Source organism: Oryzias melastigma, linkage group LG21, assembly GCF_002922805.2.
Source record: "Oryzias melastigma strain HK-1 linkage group LG21, ASM292280v2, whole genome shotgun sequence".
Lineage (NCBI taxonomy): Eukaryota > Metazoa > Chordata > Actinopteri > Beloniformes > Adrianichthyidae > Oryzias > Oryzias melastigma.
In genome coordinates this window covers 25,859,835-25,887,315 of record NC_050532.1, presented here as the reverse complement: position 1 = coordinate 25,887,315, position 27,481 = coordinate 25,859,835, and the positions used below count along the sequence as shown (strand labels likewise).

Sequence of the window (27,481 nt, the reverse complement as noted above, 5' to 3'; positions counted from 1 at the left end):
CTCCCAATCTACTGAACAAATACGATGAGAAGACTTTCATAGAGTAGCCAAACGTTTATAAGATCCTCACTTTTGCACACGTGTTAGTAGATCTGATGCTCCCAAAGAGAAATGATCATTTTGGAAAAGCCTCAGAGGAATTTACTAAATCAATACTTTTTCAAATTGTTCATATTAACCTTCATATTTAGTATTATTTAACCAGGGAAGCCCAATTAGGATTAAAAATCTATTTTTCTAAGGAGCAAAGAACAAGCTAAAGAACAGCCAATTATTGGTTGAACTTTCATACATTTAAGGTGAAAAATGTTAATACCTAAAGGTTTACAGCTATAATTCAAATATTAGGAATATCCTTATAAAAACTTGACATTAGGAAAATGCTTTAAAATGCTTATTTATTCTTCTTATTGAAGGTTTACCACCTTTATCTCAGTTAGATTTTTACAAGATACACAGTTATGAGGATGTGTGATATAATATGTGAAGACAAAGAATGTAGTCATTTACAGTTTTAGATGCAGTTGTGTCACACAAACTGAACTTCAAGTTTGAATGCCATTAGGTTGAGAACATTTACAACAAAACTTTATAAAATGACTAAAATGATTCCAAAATGTAACGATAAATGTGGGGCTGCACTGTGCAGTGGTTAGCACTTTCGCCCCCATTAGAAGGTTCAAATCCCAGCTTGGGTCCTTTTGTGTGTGGAGTTTCCTCCCATAGCCTAAAAGGCTAAATTGTTTCCAGTTATCCACGGGAGAGTGTGTGTGTTTGTGTGGCCCTGCAACAGCCTGGGTGTTCCCATTGACTGTATAAGTAGTAACTGGACTGCTCAACCCCTCCCCTCTTGTGTTCCAAACAGGAAGTATAGAAAAGGGCCAAAGTCCCATAGACTTCCATTGAGAAATAGACAGTTAATTCTTAGTAATTTAGTCATTTTATTCGTCAGAATTACTATTCTTCCTTTTTTGCAGGTTCGTTGTAATCATATATTTTCTTAAAGATATTTTTTCTCAAGTTATAAACTAACTAATCAGATGCCTCAGTAAAAACATGTGGCTCCCACTGGCCCCGCCTCGACTAATTGTTGTTGTGGAATGACAATCAGTTGCAATATGGCGGTAGACATATCAGGAAGTGACGGCGAAGGGTTTGGCCTGATTTCGCAAGGGCGGAGAGATTTCCTTTGGGGGACCTCAACGCTTGCAACGTCCAGTTTGTACTTATAAAGTCAATGGGTGTACCTTGCCTTCATCCAGCATTGGCTGGGAAAGACTCTAGTGACCCCAAAAGGGATTAAGTAAGTTTAAAAATTACACATTTGCATGAATACATTTACAGACTAGAGTATTCCAAAAACTTTGGCTAAAATTTGTTTTTGCAAACAGAATATATATTGTCTCAGTCCATGAAAAATTCAAACCCATCATGCTAGTCACTCAAACGATTCATCTGGGCGACCACGTGCCACGTATGAATGTGCAGCTACACCTCTCTGAGTCTGCCTCAGGGCAGCTTTGGCTACATCAGTGTCTTACCATCACCAAGTATGAACGAGGAATGAATAAATAATAGAGACACATTGTAAGCGCTTTGAGCGTCTGGAAAAGCACAAATAAATCCAATCCAGTATTATTATTATCCAGTTACACCCATTTTCTACACCCGTTCCACCCTGAATGAGGAGAGCAGCAGATGTGCAGCTCCTGGTTAATTAATATTAACCAAAACTGATCAATTGTACCAAAATGTCACTTTTAGAACCACAGTCTGCTGTATTGTTTTCTTGAGACATAATGTAGCTATTCTTATAAATATTAAAGATGTTTTTGTTGGAGATCTGAATGAGAATCCAATAGAAAATAGTGGGAGAACATCCATAGATTACAGTGGGGCAGTTGTGGTGCAGAGGTAGGGTGGTCAGCCCCGATTGGAGGGCTAATTCTGGCCTTGTGTCGAAGTGTTCTTGGGTAAGACACTGAACCTCACACTGCTCCGGGGGGTTATAGGTTGAAACCAGTGTTCGGCAGCAGAGCCATCATCAGTGTGTGAATGTGTGTGCATGAGAGAATTAGACTGACTGCATAGCGCTGTGGGTCTTCTAAGATATAAAATACTATATCAGTACACGCCATTAAATATTGATCTTGTAAGGTAATATTCAAATTAAGTGCGGCATGAAAAATACCCAAAATTTTTATTTATACTTTTTATTGAAACCTCAGGTTAACAGTTGAAGTAAAATCTGTTTTTAACTGCTGATCTATAAATGTCAGCTGGTTTTCAGGCGGTAACAGTTCAAACCAACAATTTAAACAGCGGAACACAAACATCAAGTCAGATAAGAGACTTTTTCTGAGCTCCATCCGCCGTCCAACGAACACGGCGGTAAAACTCAAATAAGCCCCTTTATGGGTTTAATTGAGCGTGCACGTTCTCTGACATCAGGTTCACCCTCTTAAAAGGACCTTATTTATCCCAATGTTCTTCACAAGTTCAAGTCAAGGGCTGCCCACCTAATATGGGCAATAAATCAGAACGGCTGGTCACAGAAGTGCTAGACCATGACTCCAACACTATACAGGCGGGATGACGGGGTTTTACCCAAACCTGATGAAAATAGAAATACTGACATGACAAAGTTTAATGTTTGTTACTGTAAATTGAAAATAAGCATTTATAGATTCATGGCAGTTAAAGAAAACTGAGCAGATTGGTTTATGGGGTTCCTAAACAGTCTAACATTTTTTTTTTATTAGTTGTGGAAAAATGTCACCAATAAGAGCACCAGGTGCTGAAGCCTTTAACTGCTGATGCTCACTGTTGCATTTGATAAAAAGCAAACACTGCACTTCAGCTCTAAATGTCAAGAACACAACTAGGATGTCTATGATTTGGGCTTATTTAGCAACTGCAGGACCTGGACACTTTCCTGAAGCTTTTGCTGACCGTGGACAGAGGCAGGGCTCTGATAATGAAAGTCATTACCAGAGTTCTGCACAGCTCGGGTCACAGCAGGTGCACAACCTTCCAGAGTCGACTGCAGGCCACTGTAGAAATCTGTCAAGCTAATTACCACCATCTCTAACCTATTTAGTCTGTCAGAAAGGAAATACCTTCATGCTGGAATGAAGTGGGATGTAGAACATGCACAACGGCAGAACAAACAGAGGAGGACTGGAGAATGTTCTTGAAGTCTGGTCCAATTTGGATCAGTCAGTACCAGCACTGTGGTCTAATTTCAAAGAAAGAAAGAACAAAAATGTTCTTTGAACTCCCACCAAAAGTCAAGACCGGTTTAAGGAGAACAAATCCCCCAGATTTGTAAAGGGCCTATGCCATGCAAAATACCAGACACGGTACCAGGGATTAGCTCGATCCAAACCAGTACAAAACGCGGTACGAGGAATAAACCAGACCCAGGCCGGTACCAGACGTGGTCCGGGAATACACCTGACCCAACCCGCTACCAGACGCCATACCAGGAATAAACCGGACTCAAGCCAATACCAGATGCCATACTGGGAATAAACCACATCCAGACCGATACCAGACGCAGTACCAGGAATAAACCAGACCCAGGCCGCTACCAGACGCGGTACCACAAATAAACCAGACCCAAGCCGGTACCAAACGTGGTCCGGGAATACACTGGACCCAAGGCAGTACCAGATGCCATACCGGGAATAAACCGGACTCAAGCCGATACCAGATGCCATACTGGGAATAAACCACATCCAGACTGGTACCAGACGCGGTACCAGGAATAAACCGGACCCAAATCAGTACCACACGCGGTCCCGGGAATTAACTGGACCCAAACCGATACCAGATGCTGTACCGGGAATAAACTGGACGCGAACTGGTACCAGGTTAGGGTCCCACTACTGGGTTACGGTACAGATCCGCTCTGCATCTCGGTGCTGGACTGGTTCCACTCCGCAGCCTGGAGGCTGGGGACCCGTGATTTTATGGGAACTACCAAGACATAAATTTTTGTCGTGGCTGGTCCTTAACGTAAATATTTAACGAGTTTTACTTTGTAAAACATCATGATTAATAATGATTAATTACAATTAATCAGACTTTTTTAATCGACTGTCAGCACTAGTTTTGACCCAGTATGGTGATGGTTGGGGCTACCAACAGTATCCACAGCCATCTTTGCGAAAGTTCAGATGTTTTTGGGTGAAACGCAGACACGTCGTCGAGGCCGGCTCTAGGATGATGTCATGAAATGGGCGACACCCACAAGGAGTGAAAGGCGGAGCCTCAGAGATCGAGGTGTCTTACTTCCAGATAGAAATAGTGTTCCCAAAAATAACTCATCATAATGTGTTCTTTGGTATGCTAAAGGTAACATATGGTCATAAATATGGAAATAGTTTACTATGGTTCATCATTGTTAAAAATGTTTTCTTCTTTAGGAATCTGTTTTTCCTGATTGTCCTCCAGCTGCTGTGGTCAAAACCTCCCACTGATGCGTGTAGAATCGCTTAAATGAAAGTTTGCAACATGAAAACACTTGAAATACACAATATTTAACATCTCAATCAATATTTGAACCACGAGAGAGAAAACCGTTCAGATTTTTCAAAGAACATTCAAAGTGAAAGTAAAAAAGGCCTGAATTTTAGCTTCAAACGTTCTCTCCAGACATTAATATGTTTTTCACGCCCTGCTTCGACTCATCTTTTGGTCTCCATCGCAAATTTATATTCATGAGCTTTTACAGCTAATGGTAACACCATAGTTAGGCTCCCACCATCATCACTTTCAGCTAAATGAATATTAATGCAGGTGAGCTTTGGGCTGAGTTAAGTTTATGGGTAATCATATTCAGTTTATTCCTGGTAGGACACGAGTCACGCTGATTAAAAGCCACAGTCTCTTCCCCCCATCAAGGTGCATTTGGCCTTCAGCTGCTCTCAAAGACATTGGCTCCGCCCAGGACTAGTTAACTACTGTTGTTCCCGCAGATGACAAAGCTGCAAAAACACAACACCTTCTTGGGTTGCTTAATTTTCACAATAAGTGGATTGTTTGTCTCCTGGGAGCAAATTTGCCACAGAAGCTGCACCACACAAAAACATAAATCAGGCTGAAGCCGAGCATTGTCTTCATACAAAATACTTTCGACGGCACCCACTTAAAATCTCATGCTCATTAATTTTATCATTATCCTGGCCTGACCACATCTACCCTGTCCCATGTGTGTGATGGATGTGGGCACTGCCAAACCGCATTAATCTTGTCCTTCCAGTTCTAATGAACGGCTAGCTGGAATTCCTCTTTGGCTGTGCAAAACTGTGCTGTTTATTATTAGAAGGCAGACAGACGTGTGGATTATTGTGCTCTGCCGTGGAAGTGTTGCGCTCACCTTGTTTGGCTTTGCAGGATCTCCCGTCAGGCTGCAGGATGTATCCCTCTGTGCAGCTGCATCTGTATGACCCATAGGTGTTCGTGCACGTTTGGCTGCATGCACCATACGTGGCACATTCATCATGATCTTATGGAAAAAAGGAAGAGAGTCATTCCTAACAAATTAGGTGTGCTCAAACATGACCCAAATACATAAAATATACTTAATATGGCCTTGCTCCAGCACCTCAGGCGTAATTACTTTTGTAACCAATAATCCTTGTGGGGTTGCAGTGCCCGTAACCTTATTTTTCCTATATCTTTTTCAGCTGAATCGAATTTGCTTTCAGGTTATGTACATGGAGCTGACAGAAACCAGGCCTAAGGAGCCGTGAAAACACTCCAAAAAGCTGTGTGGAATATAAACAATCTATATGTGCATTAAGGAGCTGGTGGAGAAGCAGCAGGCGCTGGCCCTGCTCGAGGACCTCTTCGTCTGAAAGCAGCCTGAGCGGCATGGGGAAAGGAAAAAAAGGAGGTCCCTAGCAGGAGGCCCGCGCCAGCACCGTTAAATCTTTACCTCTGCAGCTCGTTCCGTCCTCGCCGACCTCGAAGCCATCGGCGCAGAAACAGAAGGTGCCGTTTCTTGTCATGACACAGCCGTAGCGACACCGGAGCTCGTGGCAGGCTGACAGGAGCTCTGCAGGGGAAGGAGAAAGAGTGTGGAAAAGGCTGTGCAGGGGAAGGTGGAACACAAGAGCACATTTTCATTTGCTTTTTTTCCTTCTGACTGCTTCAATTTCAATACAAAAATCCCATTTGATTTTGAGAAATCTGACGCTGCTCTAAGATAACAACGTTTTAAAGAACAAAAAGGAATTTCTTGAGCTCAGATTATTCTGTTATGTACATGTCGACTTTAAAATTGATTTAAAATCAATGCAAAGAAAAGCTGTTAAAACTGTGAGCGGCATTGTAACTCACAGCCACTCTACCACAGTTTTACCCAACGTCAATGGCTGACATACTAGCTAAACTACAAATTGCCTAAAATTCCACAGAAAACAAAATTGGCCAAAAAAGCTAGCACATTGCTTACTAGCTTAACTCAAAAATAGACAAAAATTCCACACTAAACCAAATTAGCCAAAAATGCTAGCATTTTGCCTAAATACTGGCTAAACTACAAATAGCCTAAAATTCCTCAGTAAACCAATTTAGCCAAATAAGCTAGCATGTTGCTTAAATGCTAGCTAAACTGCAAAAAAGCCTAAAATTCTAAAGTAAACCAAATTAGCAGAAAAAAAGCCTTTATAAGCCAAAAAAGCTAGCACATTGCTTACTAGCTTAACTCAAAAATAGCCGAAAATTCCACACTAAACCAAATTAGCAAAAAAAAAAAAAAAATGCTAGCGTCTTGCTTAAATACTAGCTAAACCCCAAATAGCCTAAAATTCCTCTGTAAACCAATTTAGCCAAAAAGCTACCACATTGCTTAAATACTAGCTAAACTCCAAATAGCCAAAAAATTTACAGTCAACCAAATTAGCCAAAAAGCTAGCACGTTGCTTAAATACTAGCTAAACTCCAATTAGCCTAAAATTCCTCAGTAAAACAAATTAGCCAAATAAGCTAGCATGTTGCCTAAATACTAACTAAATTTAAAATAGCCTCAAATTTTACTGTCAACCAAATTATCCAAAAAGTTAGCACATTGCTTAAATACTAGCTAAATTCCAAACAGCCTAAAATTCCACGATAAACCAAATTAGCCAAAAATGTTAGCCTTTTGCTAAAATAGAAGCTAAACTCCAGCCTAAAAAAACCCTCAGCAGATAACAAATTGCCCAAATGAGCTAGCATAATGCTACTAAAAATTTGCTATAAAGATAAAAACCTAGGTCATGAATAATATAAAGGCTTGTTGCTAATCTCAGTAAAAATATTGAATTTGAAGACTTTCTCATTAATTTCCTAGGGGGCATATTTTGCTCAATATTTCAAAAACTATAAAGCAGAAATGTCCTGAACAAGCTGAATGTTTTGATACCAGGATTGCAGAAACTGCTGAAAGTGGGATTGAGTTTTTGTGCCGAATAACTTACGGAAAGGAGCTTACTAAGCATTCACACGAAAACATTCTGGTCCGTGCAGTCCAGGAATGATATGAGATGAAAGAAAGAAAGAAAAAAAAAAAACTGGAAAAAAACTGGAAAAAAAGTTTGATTCCAGAAGATTTTTTTTTTTTTTTTGCATTGAAGTCCCAGCTTTTACCAATTCTTTTTAAAGTGTCATCCAGCAGCAGTCGGAGGCACAAACTTAACGTCTTTTTGCTAAAACTGGCAAAACTGACTGACAAGACAAGCCAGCCCTCAGGAAGTGTCACTCTTGTCATTTCTCATGTATCTTTCAGACAGCGGCACTGGGGAGTGGGGATCTGGGAGAAACCTCTAATTGTGGCGTGATAAATATTCAGCAAAATGAATGAATGGCAAAGATGAAAGAATAATCACCAAAACAAAGCTTTAGGGGTGCAGAGATTGAAAAGCCGCTGTGCTTATCTCCAGTTAATCGCCTGCGTTTTTCTTTCCGCTTTTAAAAGACAATAATGAAACACTGCAACAGTTCCTTCTTGACAGGCTGTATTTACAGACTGCTGCACACTGAGAAATGACTGAAAAGATTCAGATATCATCCAGTCCTAAATGGGAGTTTTCAGAATTACATTATTTTATAGGAGAACACATTCAAATGATTCCTGAGTTCAGAAATCGTTTTTCTTTTAATCTTTTATTCTGTTTTCAAAAGTTATTTCCAGCAAACTGACAGATGAATGGAGCTGTATGAATGTGTGGGAGAATGATCTGCAAAATCTGGAGCTTTCAGAGACCCAAATGCTGCCTGATAATGATAGAAAGGATTGAATTATCTGTCTGGAAATCTATTCTCTCGGTCTTATTTCTCTGGTCTTCATTTGAAGAGTCATGTGAAAAGATTGTACACCCCCTCCATTACCTGTATATGTATGTCCACTATGAATCACCTCAACATTTACTGATTCAGTTGTAAAAAATAAAGTATGATTGATTATAAATAATCAGCTTGTACACTTTAACTTCATTATTAGTTTTTTTTAATGTTCTTCAATTCTTCTTGCAACTTTGACTACACATAAACACAATACTCCAAAAAAAAAGAAAAATAATCAGATTGGGATAATGTCCGTGCAATATTTTTTAACCACAATATTTTGTTTTTCAAACACAAGTAAAAATCAAAAACTTGCTTCTTAAAAACTCACTACAATATTATTATTACTTATTTCAAATTTCAAATTAGACATGTAAGAACGAAGTGAAGTAGGGAGTTTGTGGCACGCCCAACGTTTTTACTACGTCGCAAATACAATATTTTAAAACTTTATCGTTTTTATCTGCTCCTGATTTCCAATTTTGAGCAAAGAAATATCTATAAATGAATGCCAAGTTTAATAAGTTTATGCTCCAAAAAATGTTTGTCCAGAATCTCTCAAATCTCAGTTCAGATTATGTCCCAGTTTTAGAGTCATGAATCGGATCATTTTATGGATCAGTAAAATTTTGGGGGAAAGAAAAACAAGAACAAAGTAAAAGCTGTGCGTCTCTTAACACTTACGCGATTTGAGTTGCATTACATGGTGGTACAGTGGTTAGCGTCTAACTACGATCATCAGAATCACGTTTGCGAAATCAATATTTTAAACAAAAAATTATAGTTTCTTTTAATTATCACAATTATTAAATACTAAGGCTGGGTTGAAAAAAATCGGTTAATCGATTTGAATCGATTTAAGCTTAATATATCAATAATCGATTCGCAAAAGAATCGATTTAGCACACAATGCTAAAGTCCACTAGCTTGATGCTAACATTCAATAGAATTTCCCATAGACGGCTAATGCTAACGCTCGGTTGACCAAAAAATACATTGCTGACTAAACAAATATCTTTACTTACTTACAGGCATTAATTTTCCAAACTCGTTTAAGGGAATATTTTTAAAGTAACCATTTGAAGTCTAAAATTTCGTTTTTTTCCCCCTCATAATGATGTCTTCTTCTTGAATAAGGTGTAATGCTATAGCGCGATCGCCACCTAGTGGCCAAACTGAAACGTCCTCCAGGAGAAGCAGCACTGTTTACAATGTTAATGATCTGAACATTTTAGAACTTCTCCTTTAGAGAATCTATGTAACGCTGTATAATATTAACATCTCATATTTCACTAATACATTTTACAATATGTGAACTGTATCAGATTAATATAAATATATTCAAATTAAATATTAGATTTTGAATGTATTTCTAAACAAATGTGAATACATTTGTGAACTTAAAACTGAATTGAATAATCAAAGGAATCAGAAAAAATCGAATCGACTCAGGCTCTTGTGAATCGAATCGAATCGTTTCTGACCAATACCCAGCCCTAATAAATACTAATTTCAGCATATTCCTGTCAGACGTGTCGTTTCTGTTCCGACGGTAGTGGCGGTGTTGTGAGAGGTTTGCCCACGAGTGATTTTGCCAAAATCCCTTTTCGCCTAAAGAGTTAACACACTTTTGGACGAGTGTCAAGCAGCAACTTTGACGCTTGTTAAATAAAGACGGTGAACGCGTATTTGACGCGCAAATTGTGTTCGGTGTGAACGGGGTCTGCGGCACGCGTATGTGCTGAACCATGACTAGTAATTCGTACCGATCACTGTTGGACTCAGACTCGATATTAGGTGGATTTCTCCGATTTTTAAAGACTTACCTTTGGTAATTAAACTCTAATTCTGTCAGTTTGATCAGCTGAGATGATCCAGAATAGAGACTGAACTGAGAGAAGCTCCGTTATTCATAACGGAGTAAATTCACTGCAGCTATAAATAGCCTCGCTGAGAGCTTTGATGGAACAAAATGGAAAAAAGTTTTCCTGTCTTCGCTCTTCAAGGTCTTCAGACGGCGCTTGACTGACAGTGAGTTGAATGTAAAATGACACCGCTTTCACTTCTTTTTTTGAGGCCGTGAACAGCACGCAGACGCACACATGGAAGCCCGGCAGCTTCTGGGCCAGACAGTCGGCTTTGACAGAAACTAATACTTCTTATTTGCTCCTGGAGGTAAATAGATGTTTTTTAGCGGCAAAGACCGACGCACTTAAAAGAGAAAGTGAGAGCAAACTATTTGGGAAGAAAACGGCGCTTTCTGTTCGCCTCACAAAGGATGAGTGTTGGGATTAATCATGCTCCCCACCAGCTGTAAAGAGATTGTCAGGCGGAGCTATTTCTACACAATAGAGGCATTTTATCCTTAATAGACAAGTGCAATATCACACAATAATCGCTCTGATTAATGATGAGTGACAATAAGCGGCAGGCGAGGCAGAAAACAGGATCACATGCACTTCAATCAGAAACGAAGGCGTTTCATCCCTCAAAAAAAAATAATCTCGATCAAAAACACAGACTTTTAAATGATTTGTTTATTCCAGTATAAGCAAACAGTTTTGCTCATACTTGAATAACTGTTTTCCTTTTTTAGTCAAATTGAAGGCCTCTCTCTTTTTTGAAATAAATGAACTGTTTATCCCCATGAATAATGGAAGATTTTCAGACATGGCTCTGCATGTTGCCTCAATTGAATGGAAATAAAAATAGAAGTCTGTTTGCTGCTGAGCTGCTCCTGCTGGGCCATTACAAGCATGCAAACAAACCTTCAACAGTTTGAGGAAAATCATATTTCTCCAATTTTGGCTTCTCTTCACTGGCTGACGGTTAAAAGCAGAATCTGTTTCTGAATTCCTCGGCGAACGTATGGATCTCTAGAAGAATCCTCTCAGCGTTTTCACAAAGAGCTTGTAGGTTCAGGATTAATAGTCGCTCAGGCGGAACCAACAAAGCTGCAGTTTGGGAAGAACTTCAACCTCTGACTCCAAACTTTAAGAGAATGTCAAGATTGAGTTGGATGACCTTCTCTTAAGCAGCTACAAACTTTGTTAGTTCACTTCTTTTCTTCCCCTCCATGACAACATTTTCTTCTCCTTCTCTCTTTCCTGTTTACAAATATGTTCTGAAGGCCTAAAATCACATTTCATAATTTGTTTTAAGGATATTTTTAATGTGGTAACTTTCAGAATGAATTAATAAAATTCAAAGAAACTCTCAAAAACCTGCTGTAGCGTTTTCTGATCATCTAGTCAAAGATACTTGAAACTTTTTGGATCTTTTAGATCTATTTCTATATCTTGTATTATTAGATCTTTCAAGACTTCAATACAGTGAGACCATTGAATATTGTAAAAGTTTTTCAAAGATTTGTTCACAAATGACTGTGTAATTATAGAACACAATATGTGTCAATTAATGGATTTAACTCAAAAAGAAATGTACCTGAGGTTTGGAGTTCCTCAGGGATCCATTCTAGGACCTATATTATTTTAGATATCAACAAATAACTTGGCTTGTGTCACTCAAACCACAGTTCCAATTGTATTTGGAGATGATACTAACCTTTTCACAAATATCTAAGAAAACTTATTCCATCTGGTTTCACGCTAAGAAGATATAATCAAATTTTTAAAAAAAGTAACATTATGGTATTTGCCTGACAAAAAAATATGTTAGCGACATAATTAAAATCTGCATTCATAATGAACACATTGCTAAAGTCTCATCTGCCTGTTTCTTCGGAGTTCAGCTGGAAAAGAAACTTATTTAGAAAGATCACATTGATAAAATCTCTAAATCTATGGCTATTAAAATAAGAATTAGACATAATCTTCTCACTTCAGTTATACTAGCATTGTATTTTTGGTTGTGATGCGCCTAGCACCCCACTTTTTACAATCTATGTTCTTTAAATATTTACGACTTAGATATCTATCAAATTCTCCATTTTTTATGACTTTTCATGTTAAACTCTACCATGTTTTCTGGAGTTTAAGTCGCAAAAGCAAAAAATGTCTTATCAAGAAGAAGAAAACCATACATTAAGGAGAAAAGTGTGACGTTTCCGAAAGAAATCTGCCAAGCGTAGCTTTAAAAAATAAAGAAATACAAGAATACGAATCTTTTGATCTGTATGAGAAAATATCAAAGTATAAGATGAAAATAATCAGATTCGCTTCCATGTTTGTTTTGGACGACACTTCTTCTGCCAGTGTCAGAACCAAATACCTGCAGCTCCCTCTGGTGGTTGTTAGAGGAAACAACCGCTAGAGGACCACCGATGTTTACTGGGGAAATAACAAATGTATGAGAGTATTTATGTTCAAATAAATACACAAATAAGTCGATCCTGAGTATAAGTCGCACCTCTGGCTAAACTAGAAAAAAACTGCAACTTAGTGTAAACTTACTGAAAATACGGTACTTAGTTTTTATATCTATTTCATCCATAAACACAAAGTCCATTCTTCATATCTCACCAGGAAACATTTCGTCTTCCCTTTATTTACTAAACATAGGTTTAGATTTCTTTATCTGTCACCTACAAAAACATTAAAGTCTAAAAAAATCTTTCATCTCTAAATATAAAAAAGTTTTGAATTCACTTTGATGATCACAGGAAGAAAAAAATATATCCGTAAACACTACAGATGCTTCAATATTCTTTTGTCTTTGCATGTGTGAAGTATTTTCCATTTTCATTTAACAGCTTAGAATCAATGAAATATCCCATGAGCAAATGTAAGGTGGACACAGCTTGAAGAAAAGCAGGCGAGAACAGTGTGTAAAATGTAACAATTTCATTATTTTTAATAAACTACAAAAAGTTGAATTAAGTACAATTCATCAAAGTAAAACAGCAAACAAAGAAAGCTTTGAGTAATGAAAAAACAGCAGGCGATAAATATGCAGACAGTTAGAAATGTACAATGCTGACAAACTTTTCAGGCGGCGCCGTATCCTGAAGCAGATTCAGTGGGAATATGCTGACTGCAGGAGGCGAGCCCATTTAATCACCTCAAACTGAAAGCTTGTTTAAGAACGTCGCAGGATTTCTTAATGGAGGTTTTAAAGACAATGCAGTTTATCACAAAACACTTCACCAAACTTTCTTTGTTTGGCTCGAAAGCGCTTTAATTAAACTAATAATTATGCAATTAGTTTGGTTGCAGCTTACAGACCGAATAAGCATGGCGCTTTGAGAAGCATTGTTTTCCTATAGAAACTGATTAAGTGCTGATCAGACGGCTCGCCGCAGAGCTGGTTCGATCACAGATGAATACGAGGCTCGCCGCGCCTTTGTTTCAGTCGACCACATCGAGTTTGAGGCTCAGCGAAACAAGAAAAACGGTGATGACAGAAGATCACTTCATCCCTCCATCACAACTACTGTAAGGAGTATCCGAATAGTAAGATATTTGAAATCTACTCCAGAAAATTACAGTTTGAATATGTGTGACGTTCAAGATCGCTAATTCTTGATGAAATAATAAAAACACAAATATGTCACAATGTATTTATTGCTCTAAAATCCAGATTAATGTTGGATTTTTAGTTTATAAACTAAAAATAAGACAAATTCACAGCGCCAACGTAAACAAATCTTTGAAGTAAAGTGTTTCATTTACAGTATTTTTTGTAGTTGAAATAAAAGTTAACTGACATAAAATACATTTGTTTGACTCTTTTAACATTGACTGCAGTTATTAATCAACTTTTGATGCAATTAACGTAATTCCAGAAGCAGAATTTCCTTTTTATTTCATTTAATTTATTTATTCATTTCATTTTCACAGCACACAACAAGAAATTACACAATATTCTTGTTTTTGGTGAAAATGAAAGGAGACAGAAAGGAGAAGATGTATTATCTCTGCCTAATTTAACTAAACAATCTATTTAAACCAATTATACTATATCTCTGTAATGCAAAATAAATACATCAAAAGGCTGACACCCTCAGAACTTTTTTTTTTTAATACATCCCATACCAACATCCTTATAGTCCATATTGTCTGAACATTTGCTTCATTACAGTTTTGTAATGTAATAATTGAATTGCACTATTTTCTTGATTTATTAAGATTATTCTATAGTCTGATACTCTGCACTGAAGCACTTTTTCCTTTATTTTTGGTCTGAATTTACATTTAAATTCTGAAGCGGAGAAAAGCAGTCTTGCACTGATATGCAGAATTGTACAGCAGTGAAAAGATTACGGAATAAACATAAATAAGCGGATTATGCCGTGAAGAGAAGCAGTTTTTCATATCATTTCTGCACAGTGTAATGCCTTAGAACGCAAAGTTTTAAAAGGTCTAGAACTATGTCACAGAGCGCTTGTTAAGGGTTAAATAAAGTCAAAAATTTGAATAAAAAATATGATTTTAAGAACGTTCCAAAAAATCTGTTGATCAATAATGTGTTTACTGAAATGTGGGAGTTGTGGGAGTTTTTCCTCTAAAAATCCTCACCATCCATGATCTTTTTGTTAAACCCAGCAGCCTCACATTTCCACATCTTGTTCAGTTAAATATTGTTGTGACCATTTGGAAGATTGAAAACAGATTCACTCCTGAGCATATTTGAGGAACATTTACTGATAATAGAAGAAAACTTTTATTTACCTTTTGAACGACTTCATTAAGGCAAAGAGGTTTACTGTTTACTGGAATAAAAGTGTGGAATTAATTAATCGTTGAAATAAAAACTTTACAATTTATTTCATTGTTAAAAAGACTGTTTAAAAAACTATTTTTTTTAAATTATAAGTTGTTTTAAAAACATATGTCGATGTGTTGATCTGGATGACCAAAGCTGTGTAGTGTTTTGTTTAAGGGACGCGAAGAAGAAAACCTCGTCTTCATCGTGCTCCTCTTCACTCATGTGTTTCTGTTTCTTTTATTGTGTGTGACCCTTGATTTAAAGGAAAATAAATTAATGAAATGAAATAAAATAAGAAAAGTTCAGCTTTTAAAGATGATTTCTGTTGGAAACGCTGTTGTCAGTGTAGATAGGAGGACTGTGAGTGTTTTCTAGTTGTTACATTTCTATCTTCATTTACCATCTTCTTGACATCTTTCTACTGGAACTGTAGCAGCTCAACTAACTCTGAGGATTAAGAAACATTTTCAGGATTTTATGTTGAATGATCCAAAACAAAAGGGATGTTTATGTTTTTGTTTGCTTCTGAAGTTAACCAGGAAGTTGAGCAACAACAAAAAAATAGTGTGAAATTGTTTAAAATGAAAACTAGCATTTCTTTATTTCTTTGTGTTTTTATCACACCTTGGTTTGTGACAACTGATGGGACTTTAACTTTAAAAGATAAACATTTAGCAACATATTTAAATAGTAAGAATCCTGATTCGATCTAAGTAACGATCCACAGTTGTCACAGCTGAGCGTCTGAGTGGAAATCTACCATCTGGGTGCAAAAAACTCAAACAACCAATAAGTGTAATCGGAGTGAAGCAGGTGAGACGCAGGTGTGTCGTATGGATTTGTCATTTTCTCAGCCCCGCCCTAAATCCGCCCTGTTTAAGTGATGTTTGAGCTCCATGTGTGGAACCTGACTGCTCCAAATGAGGAAATATGGGCGTCTGACTCATAAGAATATCGTACTCATGACAAAATCCTTACAAATACTTCACTTAAAACACAACCATGGTACGGTCCACTTTCATGAGGCGGTCGTACAAGTCTCTATTGGAAACTGCTACACCTGTTTATGACCCAAACACCTGCAGCACCCGTACGGGTCATGTGACTAAAACACCTCATCGTAGACGAGAGCCTGTCGGAGATCTCACATGAAGCTACAGTTCCATAAGACCTCAGAAAGTAAAGCAAACGTTTTACTCGATTACTTTGGGGATTGAATGAATGAATACAGTCAGACTGTACTTGAGCTTTCATGAACAATGTCAAGCTGTGCAAAAAAAAAGAGACTGGAACAGCTGGAGAAGGTGCAGAATAGAAATGACCGAGGTTTCTGTCACCTAGGAACGTCACCGACCAGGAAGCGGTTCTGCTCGGGTGACTGCTTTGTTACTGCCTATCTTTGAAGAAAATTAGCATGTGAATGTTCCCGCTCAAACCGGCTTCCTCTGTCTGCTCTCCATGCAGGAAAAGGAACTGGAGTGAAAGAAAGAAAGGAAAATCTAAAGCTTGATTTTGTGGCATGTTCTACTGTAGCCGCCTGCTAACTAACTGCTAGTCAGACTGACTGCTGCGGTTGAATCAGCATCAGGAGACAAACTCTGAGACACTTTAACAGGTTAGGAAAAACTCTTTGGTTGTTGGCGTCTTAAGTTAAGAACATGTGGAGACTGTATCACCGCGTCATTATCGCTCCTCAAGAGGCGCCAGGGACTCCTCCGTGTTTTGAAGAAGAACAAATAGTGAAGATAGTCAAAGTTAATCCTTATATGTACTCAAAGACGCTTGGTGATTAACTCTCTTGGCAAACGCAGGCGGCTGGGGGAAACGGCTGTGCCGTGCTCCACGTGGGCCCATGAGTCAGCTCTGGAGGATGTGGTGGCTGGAGATGTTGTGCTGCACGCTAAAGATGGAGGAGACTGTTTTTAAGATTGACTCGTTTTCTGAGATACTTCATTTTGAAATGTTTCCAATCCTAAAAATCAACTTTAACGACACAAAAACACGTTAAAACCTGTCTCTTTTTATGTTGTGATTGGAATGAATTTATTCACTTTCTTACAAAACAATTAGAAATGTGAAAATAAACTCTTAACTTAGCTAAAGAATTAAATCAGCGACAAACTCAGGAAAAAAAATTCTAAACAAGAACATGAACTTCATTCAAAAAATTGGAGATAATTTTGTTAAAAATCCATCCATCCTTTTGGCCTCCCAGGACGAGAAGCCCCTGGCTGCAGCCTGCAGACCGGGGCGTGCCTCAACGTGGGCGGAGTTAAACGTTTAACTCCGCCCACGTTGAGGGACGCCCCGGTCTGCAGGCTGCAGCCAGGGGTAGTTGCCCAGGGCTGCTTGAGCCAACCCGGCTAATTCTGGGTGAAGGTGGAAAACACCTGAACAGGTCGCCAGTTTAATTATTCAATTCCTCCAGTGTCACCTCCTTGTTTCTCTCATTTCCTCCTTCATTTGTTCTTCTATTTTCTCTTCTGCTGCGTCTCAGTCTTCAAAATTATCAAGTTTACCAAACAGGCTAAAGGAAACTATGAAATCCATCGAGTCTTTTCTACTGTCTTGTTGAGATGAACAGTGGAATACGTCATCCTACTGACTTTTGTTCCACTACATACATTTTGCTCATATTGCACGTATGAAAACCGGTCATATATGAATGTATATGGAACAAGTGAGAAAAGTTGTGGTTTTCATGTGACATTTTCACATATATATCCTGAATAAACCATGAAAGATGTAAAAATAAACCACATAAAGAACACATCATTGAATTACTTCACTTGTCATTCAGAGCGCTGGACTGAAACCACACAGCATCAGAACCACGGACAGCACCCACTGCGGACCCTGTTCAAATGAAACAGTCGGGTTCCTCTGGTCCGCACTAGTTCTGAGTCAGCTGGTAGGCACTAGCCGAGGCCGCCACAGCTGGGAGGAGCCACAAAAATTGAACTGAACTGTGACCCGCCCTCCAGCGCTGGACACCACTGCTCCATGAGAGATCCGGTCAACCCCTCGGTCGAAGGGGTCGGGTCTAGACTCAGATGGTGAACGATCAGCTGATTTATTTACCCTTCAACAATATGCAAATCGTGATTATTGTGCTGTTTATATACAATCCAATAGTAATTTGTGCGTCAATCACATAAATTTAAGATGACCTGTGCACCATATACACAACAGAAAAATTATATATTGGTGCTACAGGCGTGAAAACTCCTTCAGATATGTGTAGACATATGTGGAGCGGACGAGGAAAGCCACAAATTTGTAAGAGAATCTGACGAGAGAAGAAAAAATGGTGCTCAAAATAACCAAATTATTAGCCGGAAGTCCCTCCCCTGCTGGAGCTTATCGCAAGAAAACATGATTTGCGCCAGAAATTATTGGCCAGAAGTCCTCAACCGGAACCCCCCGTTTTAAGCTTTCGAACTATTTTCCCTTTGATATAACATGCTTACATGATCAGCTGATTCACAGTGAAAAAGCAGCATTTCTCCAGCCTTTGCTCTGGAGGTAAACGGGTGTAGTTATACAAATGTGAACACTTGTTAATGTTGACTTGAAAGAAGTAAAAACGATTAACGTTCTCTGTCCCATTTGAAGCTCATCTTGGACTAAAAACTGTTAAAGAGTTACAAATGATTTACATTTAAAAGCTTTCAACTGATAGTTCTGAAAAGTTTTTAAAACATAATTTTTTTTTATTTCAAATTTCCGCAACTGGCTAAAGGTGCAAAATTTCCGTTTCCGGCTAGAGATCGTCTCTGGCGCCATCTTGCATGTGACCAGAGAGCACAATTGTTGCGTGATTTATGTCATAATTGTACCCAAATTACGTAAAATATGCATAAACTGTGTAATTCTCAACCAAACAAAAATTTTGAACAGCTCAGATCCAAATTCACATAAAGACTCGTCTGCTGAAACCCTCGACTGACATCCGGCACATCGACGGATAAAGAAACACTTATGAGTGACGCACGTATCACAGAAGATCAAATTGGAAAACGACCTTTACCAACTGACGTTTAGGCCAGATAAATATTACAGAACATTTGAGCTTTAGGACTGGGAGTGGATTATCACGGAATAATCCCTTTTTAACGGACATCCTGCAGCCAATCAGAATTGAGTATTCACCAGGACCAGGTTATACGCATATTAACATATAATCTTCTTCAGGAATCTGGAGTCAAATATTCTGTATCTATAAATGCTCAGTTTGATTTGTTCTTTGTTTTCTCGTTTTACACAGTAAAGTTCATTAATATTTCTCTTTTGATCCTCTTTTGTCCACTCTCCCCAACGTTTCTGAAGGTTTTACAGTAAAACTTTGATCAATAAGTTATAGAGGGATATTATAACTTGAAACACTCTTTCAACTCAAAGGATGTTTAAATATTTTGTTCATGTCCTCTGATTCTCTGAAGTGAAGTCTTCAGTCGGAGGTTCTAAAGCGGGTCATTTTCGGCCTTTTCTGCTGAGCCGGACGGTTTTCTTGAAGCCGTTCTGCACGTTTCGTGGGAGTAAAAACACACTTGAACCTTTAGTTCAAACTTGGAAGTTGAGCGGCTTCATTTTGTTGACCTGATTACATTAAGAGTCGACGATATCGTCTGCCTTCCATGTTTCACTGTGTTTGTTAAATGTTTAATGCAGCTCCAAACACAGCGCAGTTCATTCTGAGAGAGTTATTCCACCCAGAGTTGATGGAGTTGCCTTTTATCTGCCTGGTACTTCCAATTTCTTTCTTATTTTTATTTTTTTTAATGTACAGGTTTTGCTGTTTTAAAGATAAATGCTGTAACTGTATAAATCATCCTTTCAGGCAGCTTGGATCAATAATTATTATCCAATAACCAAAAACTCTGACAGCTTAATAAAGACAAAATTTCCAGATGTTTCATCATAGGGATAAAAATGTTGTTTAAAAGCTGAATTTATTGAAAATGATACAAAAATCAAATTCTTTTTTGAGAATTTTTTTTGGGGCAGACTTGGTGGTGCAAGCATTATTCCTTCTAAATGAAATCATATTCAGACTTTTAGGATTTGGACTCATAAAGTGCTGAACAATCAACGGTTAGATCAGAAATCAGCAGAATGATCCACTGGATCAAGTCACGATTTGTCGATGTTAAGTGGTTAAGAGAAATGAGAGAAAAGTGCAATAAACTATATACGGATATAGAGAAAGTCTAAAGAATATGTAAAAATGATGAAGCAATCCAACACTTCTACCACAAACACACGTATATTAATGTATTAGTTCCCTCTATTCATAGTATTTTGGCATATTAATGAAACTTTTACTCTATTTTATATCCTACTTCAGTTATAGTTCATGAATTCCATTAAAGTTCAAGAATGACAAAAGAAATGTTTAATATTTGGTTCTGGCTGTGGGTCCTTGTTGGGTTTAAAAGTCGGTCTTTTAATCAGGATTATGCAACTTTCAGCCAAAATCTAAAAAAAATAAATAAAAAGTGTTCTTGGATGATGTCAGAATTCCCATCTTACTCATAACTACTAAAAAACATCTAGTGAAATGGATTTCTAAAGCAATTCAGACACAATGCTTCCTTTTAATGTTTCATTTTTTTTCTAAACACCAAATCCAATCTCATCGATTTGAAAATCTAATCAATACAAACATTTTACGAGATCTAAGTATGACTCCACTGTGTTCTGATGATGAAAACGTGGATGGTTTCTTAAAAAAATAAATTTAGACAAATTTTTTTTCACAAACATTGTTCAACCGCATTGCATTGTGGTCTATATTCACTAATGTAGCGAGCATCGATGCACACCAGTTTTTCGCAGACTTCTGGGAAATTTCTTGATTATGGAATGAATTTAGTATTTTTTTATTTAAAAGAGGACGATGCAATTAAAAAAATAATCATAGTTAAACAAGACAAAAAGTTTTTAAAAAGTTTTAAAAAAAATTAATCCGTGGTCGCCACACATTTATTAGTGCAATTACTTAATCATGACCAATAATTAATTCATCTAATTTATAAATTTTTAATCGCAACCGTGGCAGGCGCAGTGGCTGTTACCATGACAAAGGGATTTTTTACTTAAAATCTGCTTTTTGTAAAAATAATTTACAACTAAAAATATATATATTACAATTAAAGCTATAATAATCCATAAAATATTAATATTCTTCATAAATGACCATGGGAGGAGTATGATAATGCTCTTTGAGGTGTGCTTTAACACAGGAGTAACCATCTGACGCCATAATGATATTAACCCTTCCGCTCTCTTTGGGGTCCAGTTGACTCCAACCACATATTGATATGTGATTTCTTCCATGACAAAGGTGGACAGGATTTTATGTCTGTCATGGACATTAGTGAAACTCAAAAATCAAAGATAAAAAAAAAGTTCAGCGCACTTTCTTGGGGGGTCCAGATGACCCCACTTTTAATGTAAACAAACTAAGGAGAGCGGAAGGGTTACAGCAATTTAAAAAAAAAGAACTTGCAAAAGTTTTATAATCAATTAATTATGTGTAACGCAATAATTTGACAGTCTTAGGAGGAATAACTCCACCTCCATGCATTATAATTTGTTGACAAACTCCCCCATTAGCTTACAACCTCTCATATTCCTCAACCTAACATTAGCAGTGCAACGAAAATGCGACCAATATCGGAGCTCTCCAGTTGAAAGGTAGATGCTCAAACAAAGACGCTCATGGATCTATTTGTCTGCAAGCATTTCTTTTCCATTTCCAATTGCATTTCTTCATCTGCTTCTGATTTATCACGATTTGAATAAATAAATACTCAGAAAAACAAATTTAATCTTAATTTGTCAATCTATATCCTACATAATCAGAAAGATATAACAGAAACACATAAAACACAATTTTCTTTGGAGCGGGTCTATGATCCCCCTTATATAAATGTAATAAAACACAAAAATTAAATAAATAACCCAGGCATTCTCATTACTTTTAGGACACTTTGCACCTCTAAGATATTGTATTACTGTGTGTGAAACATATTAGACACAGGGGGAAAAAAAGTTTTTAATTCAATAAATTAACTCTGAATATTTTGAAATTGTAACCATGTTTTCCAGCAGTGACTTCCAATAAAAAAAGATAAAAGTATTTAAAGGGACTGAAAGTTTGTCACTGACCCAGCCTCCCCGTGGAAACAGCCTCCAGGACGCTGCTGCTATTATTAAATTAGCTGTCAGTTACAGCAGTAATATAATGCTCTTATGAGCTGCTGAAAAAGTGTCTCATTTCAGTTCGGTTTGCCGGAAAACTGCAGAGTTGTTGCTTTTCCGACAGTTGGGGGGAATAAATTCCTCGCTCCAACACAAAGCCGTCCCTCAGTCCAGCGGATCGCTTGAGCAGAAACTCCTCTGACCTTCCAGCCACACAGATGGCGGCATTTGAACGATGGAGGCGGCTCTGTTCCTCTTCCAGCATTAAGGAGTTTCATCCTGGGTAAGGAGAGACTAACCTGAGGCTAACCGTCAGATTCCCCCCCATCTGGCCTAATTATGGCTTCCCTTCAGGGATGGTCATTTCTTTCTGCCTGTGAATAGCTTGATTTTCCCCTGGAGTCGACACACAATCAGGCCCTACATTTGATGTGAGACCAAATTAAGACGGCGCAGGAGGTAAACCTACGGCCGGCTGAAAGACCTTTCCATGATTAGAATCATCTGAAACCATAAATAAGGACTTTCTCCTGTTAGGAGGTCTGTGGAGGTGGTTGGGATCCTCTGGGTGGCTTGACTGACAGGACTAATTCCACTCCCGTGAAAATGGGTCAGATAGTCTCTGCGGTTCAGGAAAAATGTAAAGAGGAGCAAAAAAACATGATAAAATGACTCTAGTGGTTCAAAATATTGACGAGTCTTTAGAAAGTCATCTCAGAAGTATGTCAGCTTTGTTGTGTCCGGACGACGATATTAACCCCCTAAAGCACATGTGTCAAAGTCAAGGCCCGGGGGCCGGATCCGGCCCTCTGGGTAATTCTAGCCGACCCTCCAGATCATTTTATTTTATTGTTATTAATGACCCGATGTTATCTTGGGCTGAATTTAAGTTGTATAATTTTAACAAAATATATTTTTTATGGAGGGTAAAATATTAAAAGTTATTTAAGGTTTAAGTTATTTATTCTGGAATAATAATGTTGCCTTTTTATTACTATTAATTCTGTTAAAAAGTTACGGTTCTAAAGTTTTAAAAATTGGCGCTAGCTTTTTGGACTATTTTGACATTTACTGAGATTGTTTAGGCCATTTTGGTGCTTAGTTAATATTTAAGCTACATGCTAACTGTTTTGGCTAATTTAGGCTATTTCTTAAAAAAAGGTTTTAAGGATATTTGGAAGATCAGATAATATTTGTACTCTAGCTGCTTTGGCTAATTTAATTTTTTTTTTTAGTTTTTTTTTTTTTTTAGTTTTTTAGGCTGTTTTGGAGTTAAGCTATTTTTTCAGCCACATGCTAGCTGTTTTGGCTAACCTAATTTTTTTTTGTAGGCTAATTTGGCATTTAGCTAATACTTTAGCTAGCTATCAGCTTTAGCGTTTTCAGCCATTAGCTTCAGCGTTTTTAGCAATTTATTTCAGCATCTTTAGAAATCAGCACTAGCATCCACAGCATTTTCAGCTATTAGCTTCAGTGATTTCAGCTATCAATTTTAGTATTTTCAGCTATGAATTTCAACGTCTTTAGTTATTAATTTAGGTATTTTAAGCTATCAGCCTTAGTGTTTTCAGCTATCACCTTCAGCGTTTTCAGCTATCAGCTTCAGTGTTTTCAGCTATTAGCTTCAGTGATTTCAGCTATTAGCTTCAGTGATTTCAGCTGTTAGCTTCAGTATCTTCAGCTATCAGCACTATCATCTTAAGCGTTTTCAGGAATCAGCTTCAGTGATTTCCGCTATCAGCTTCAGTGTGTTTAGCTATCAATTTCAGCATCTTCAGTGTCCAAATTCAGCTTCCAGCATTCACACTAGCATTATCACAGGTAATGCTATATATCTAGTTCATAATTATGTTAAAACATTACGATTTTAAAGCTTTAAAAATGTAGTTTTAGAGTGTTCAGTAAATGTTTATCCTGTTCGGCCCGCGACCTTCAGCGTGTTTTGGATTTTGTCCTCTTGTTTGATTGAGTTTGACACTCCTGCTCTAAAGGAATTGAGACGTACATTTCATTCACGTGGATCCTGTAGCTGAAAGTGAGGCTCAAATACGACAGTGAATGTTAATCCTTTCAAAACAGTTTGCTAAGAAATTTGAAAACTGGTGCAGAGCCAAACTTCTGACATGCCCCTAAATATTGGAAGAAGCATCGTGGGTGTGGGTGTCAAAATCTTCCGGCGAATAATGAAATTTTAATTCCAGCCACTCCTGAGGAAGAAAATCCGCTGTAATAGGATTTGATGACACCAGATTGTTTCCCCGTATTAGAGGGAGTAATGATATGAGTGACAATATCTAACCAGCCTGTGCAGGAACAAAGTAAGATGCATGAAATATTGATTGCCGTTGATCCAGGCAGTGGTGGACTGGCAGGCAGTCAGACTGAAAGACTCCCAAACATCTAATCTGACACTCTGTTTAAAACGAGGCTGGTTTCATACATATAGCACAGATAAATTCGTTAGAAATGGACTTGAAATGGTCACATGCCTCCGCGTGGAATACAGAATAGGTGTTAGAACATTACAGAGAATTACATGCTCATATTTTCCATTAAAGTGACTGCTGCGCGGCGCGGCAACACAATAAAAAAAACGTGTGCACTGCAGTGTTGGGCAGGAAAACGATCACTTTCACTACTTACTACAAATATTCCATCCATTAGAGAGGCAAAAATTTAATAAATATGCTAATACAGTCTACAAGGTTGGATGGCAGCACATTTACAACCTACTGAGAAACGGTAAAAAAAAGAAAATGATGAAGCTATTTTTGTGGCCAGACATTTTGGAACAAGAGCATCACTTATCACAGGCTCCTTCACCCAGGAGAAAAGTGTTTGTTTGAGTTGTCGTAATGAAAAGTTAATCAAGTGGGATAATTGAATGTTGTCGGAAACAGAGGGTGGGAGGGAAGATGCATGTTTGACATCTTTCATTTCTTGCAGGCCTTTTTGACAAGTTGGAGAAAAAGGCAGCAGATTTATGGTTATTTTAGACATCAGTGTGCAGACGTGAGAATAATGAACGTCACGCCTTTTTTCTTGCTAATTTACAAGCTATTAAGTCTTATAATGACTTAAATCAGTGGATTCTCGTGTGAAGGGCAAACCGTCATCTTTGAAGAGATGCACTACGACTGTTTTAATTGTGTTTGCCTGTTGGGTGTCTTACTGTGATGTAGGAAACAAGAAAACAACATCAAAATAATGACTGGCTAAAGAAGAATCCCATTTTTGGAGCTGGTATTTACTCACAAATCCTAAAAATAACATGCACAACAGCTCACAAACTCACCATACTTATAGATATTGGTAAATATTAATACTTTAAAAACTTTTCTCTATAAATTATCTAAAAAAAAAACAACTAAACATTCTGTCAAAAAAAAAAAAAATAAATAAACTGCATCCACTGCTGCCTTACACAGATATGCATCAGAAATGACAAAGGGCCATCTACAGTCAAAAACAAAACTCTTGGATGTATTTAAATCACCTTAAGGCATGTTTACGTATAGACACACGGATATAGGTAAAAACGGTAAACCTAGTTATCTACTGATGTACTGCCCCCTTGTGGCTGAGTTAGGTCTATCACCAAAGCATCAAAATGTCCTGCAGAAGAATTAATAGAAACAATAACAAGCAAATTTAGGTTTTAAAGACCAACTTTAATGAAAATGGTGTTTTTAACATGTTCTTGTGCATTTTTTTCAACGTAAAAAACATTTTAGGACTAAAACTTTGTTTCTGAGTATTTCTTTATTCAAATGGTGTTGGATCAAGAGCAGGCAAAAACCAGCGGTTTGGAAAAACTTGGATTTTTAGTCTCCTTTCTCCACTTCTTCCACAAATAGATGTTTTATCGTCTTCATTTTCCTCATCTGAGATAGAATCTGGATCGATTAGATAGCTCCGGTATTATTCACCAATTTTTTTTTTTGCTACTCTAATGTTATCTTGGGCTTGAGAGATGCTACAAGCTAGCGGGAGAGAATGTTAACAAAGGAATGCTGGGAAATTAGCGTAGCTAACTTCTGCAGTAATAGTCCGCTCACAAACCAGCAGTGGCGTATCGTCAGGGCCTGCAAAGCCTTCAGTGAAGGCCTACATTGATCTGAATGAAAGGAATATCTAAATCACAGAGTGATGCTTATATTATATGCGTATATATTGCGTAAACCAATAAATTCTAAAAATAACCTATCCAGAAAAACTGGACATTGTTAAAAAAGGCTGACCAACCAGGAAGCTAGCGGGCCTGTCTCAACAGGGAAAAGGATTCTTCTGCCACTCTCAGCGTTCTAACACACAGAAACATAAAATAGTTATTATTAACAAGAATGGTTTTGACAGAGGAAGACTGAAGGTTCAGCTATGAAATGAATGGGCCTCCATCGCAAACCAGAGTCAAATTTTGAATGAGTTCCTGTTTTAAATAACTCAGGGTTTTTGATTTTGGCTAAAAACTGCATAATCATAATTAAAACACCACCAGGAACGATTTTACAATAGAAAAAAAAATAGAATCTGGCTACGGAGAAAAAAATGTGGCGCCTGAAAATTAATAGCCCGAAGTCCCTCCCCCTGCCGGAGCCAGCCGCAAAAACTATAGCATTTTACACTTTCGACCCTTTTTCCCGTTTCTTCTGTCTTTTATCGACCCCTTTTGCCGTTTTTCTTCTCTGTTGTGGAAATATTCTTATTTTTAAAAGGATAACTGTTTTAAAAACGATTATTTAGACTTTTTTATATTAATTATCGGGAATATCTTTTTAAGAAAGTGGGAAAATGTCAAATTTTGCCAGATATTATTTACAATCAAAGTTTAAAACAGCTGACAAGAAAGCTATGGTGAACGAGCATTCTAGAGGTATGTAAACGCATCACTCACGGATGAATCAGTGAGACGGGATCTCACGGATCTCACGATAGATTTGTGCGTAATTATTAAAGATTTTTGTGTGTAATTAGTTTCAAGCTGTTGTATTTTTAATGAGTGTGTAAATTGTAATTTGTTTTTTTTTTTTAACATTTTTTATTTATTTTTACTTTTGCACAAAACATATTATATGAGTTACAAATCAAGAATTCACAAGCACAAATCAGAGTGAATTCATTTTCTCTCCAAAATAAAAAATTACAGTTTATTCACATTCTAAAGCGTAAAAGCTGATTGTTCTGAAAAGCTTTTAAAATATAATTTATAAAAAAGGTTTCCTAAAGTTTAGGACATTTCCGTTTACACGAGCGGCTAAATTTACGACTTCCGCTT

The 27,481-nt window shown here is 37.5% G+C and overlaps 1 protein-coding gene across 1 annotated transcript in view; it reads right to left on the bottom strand.

Annotated features, from left to right (window-relative positions):
• Positions 1 to 27,481, bottom strand: part of lrp1bb (low density lipoprotein receptor-related protein 1Bb) — a gene marked incomplete in the record, with an annotated part of 410,583 nt that overhangs the window by 232,552 nt on the left and 150,550 nt on the right. The window contains 2 exon segments of the mRNA XM_024287246.2: positions 5,384 to 5,512; positions 5,945 to 6,064. Coding sequence (XP_024143014.2) covers positions 5,384 to 5,512; positions 5,945 to 6,064 — 249 coding nt within the window.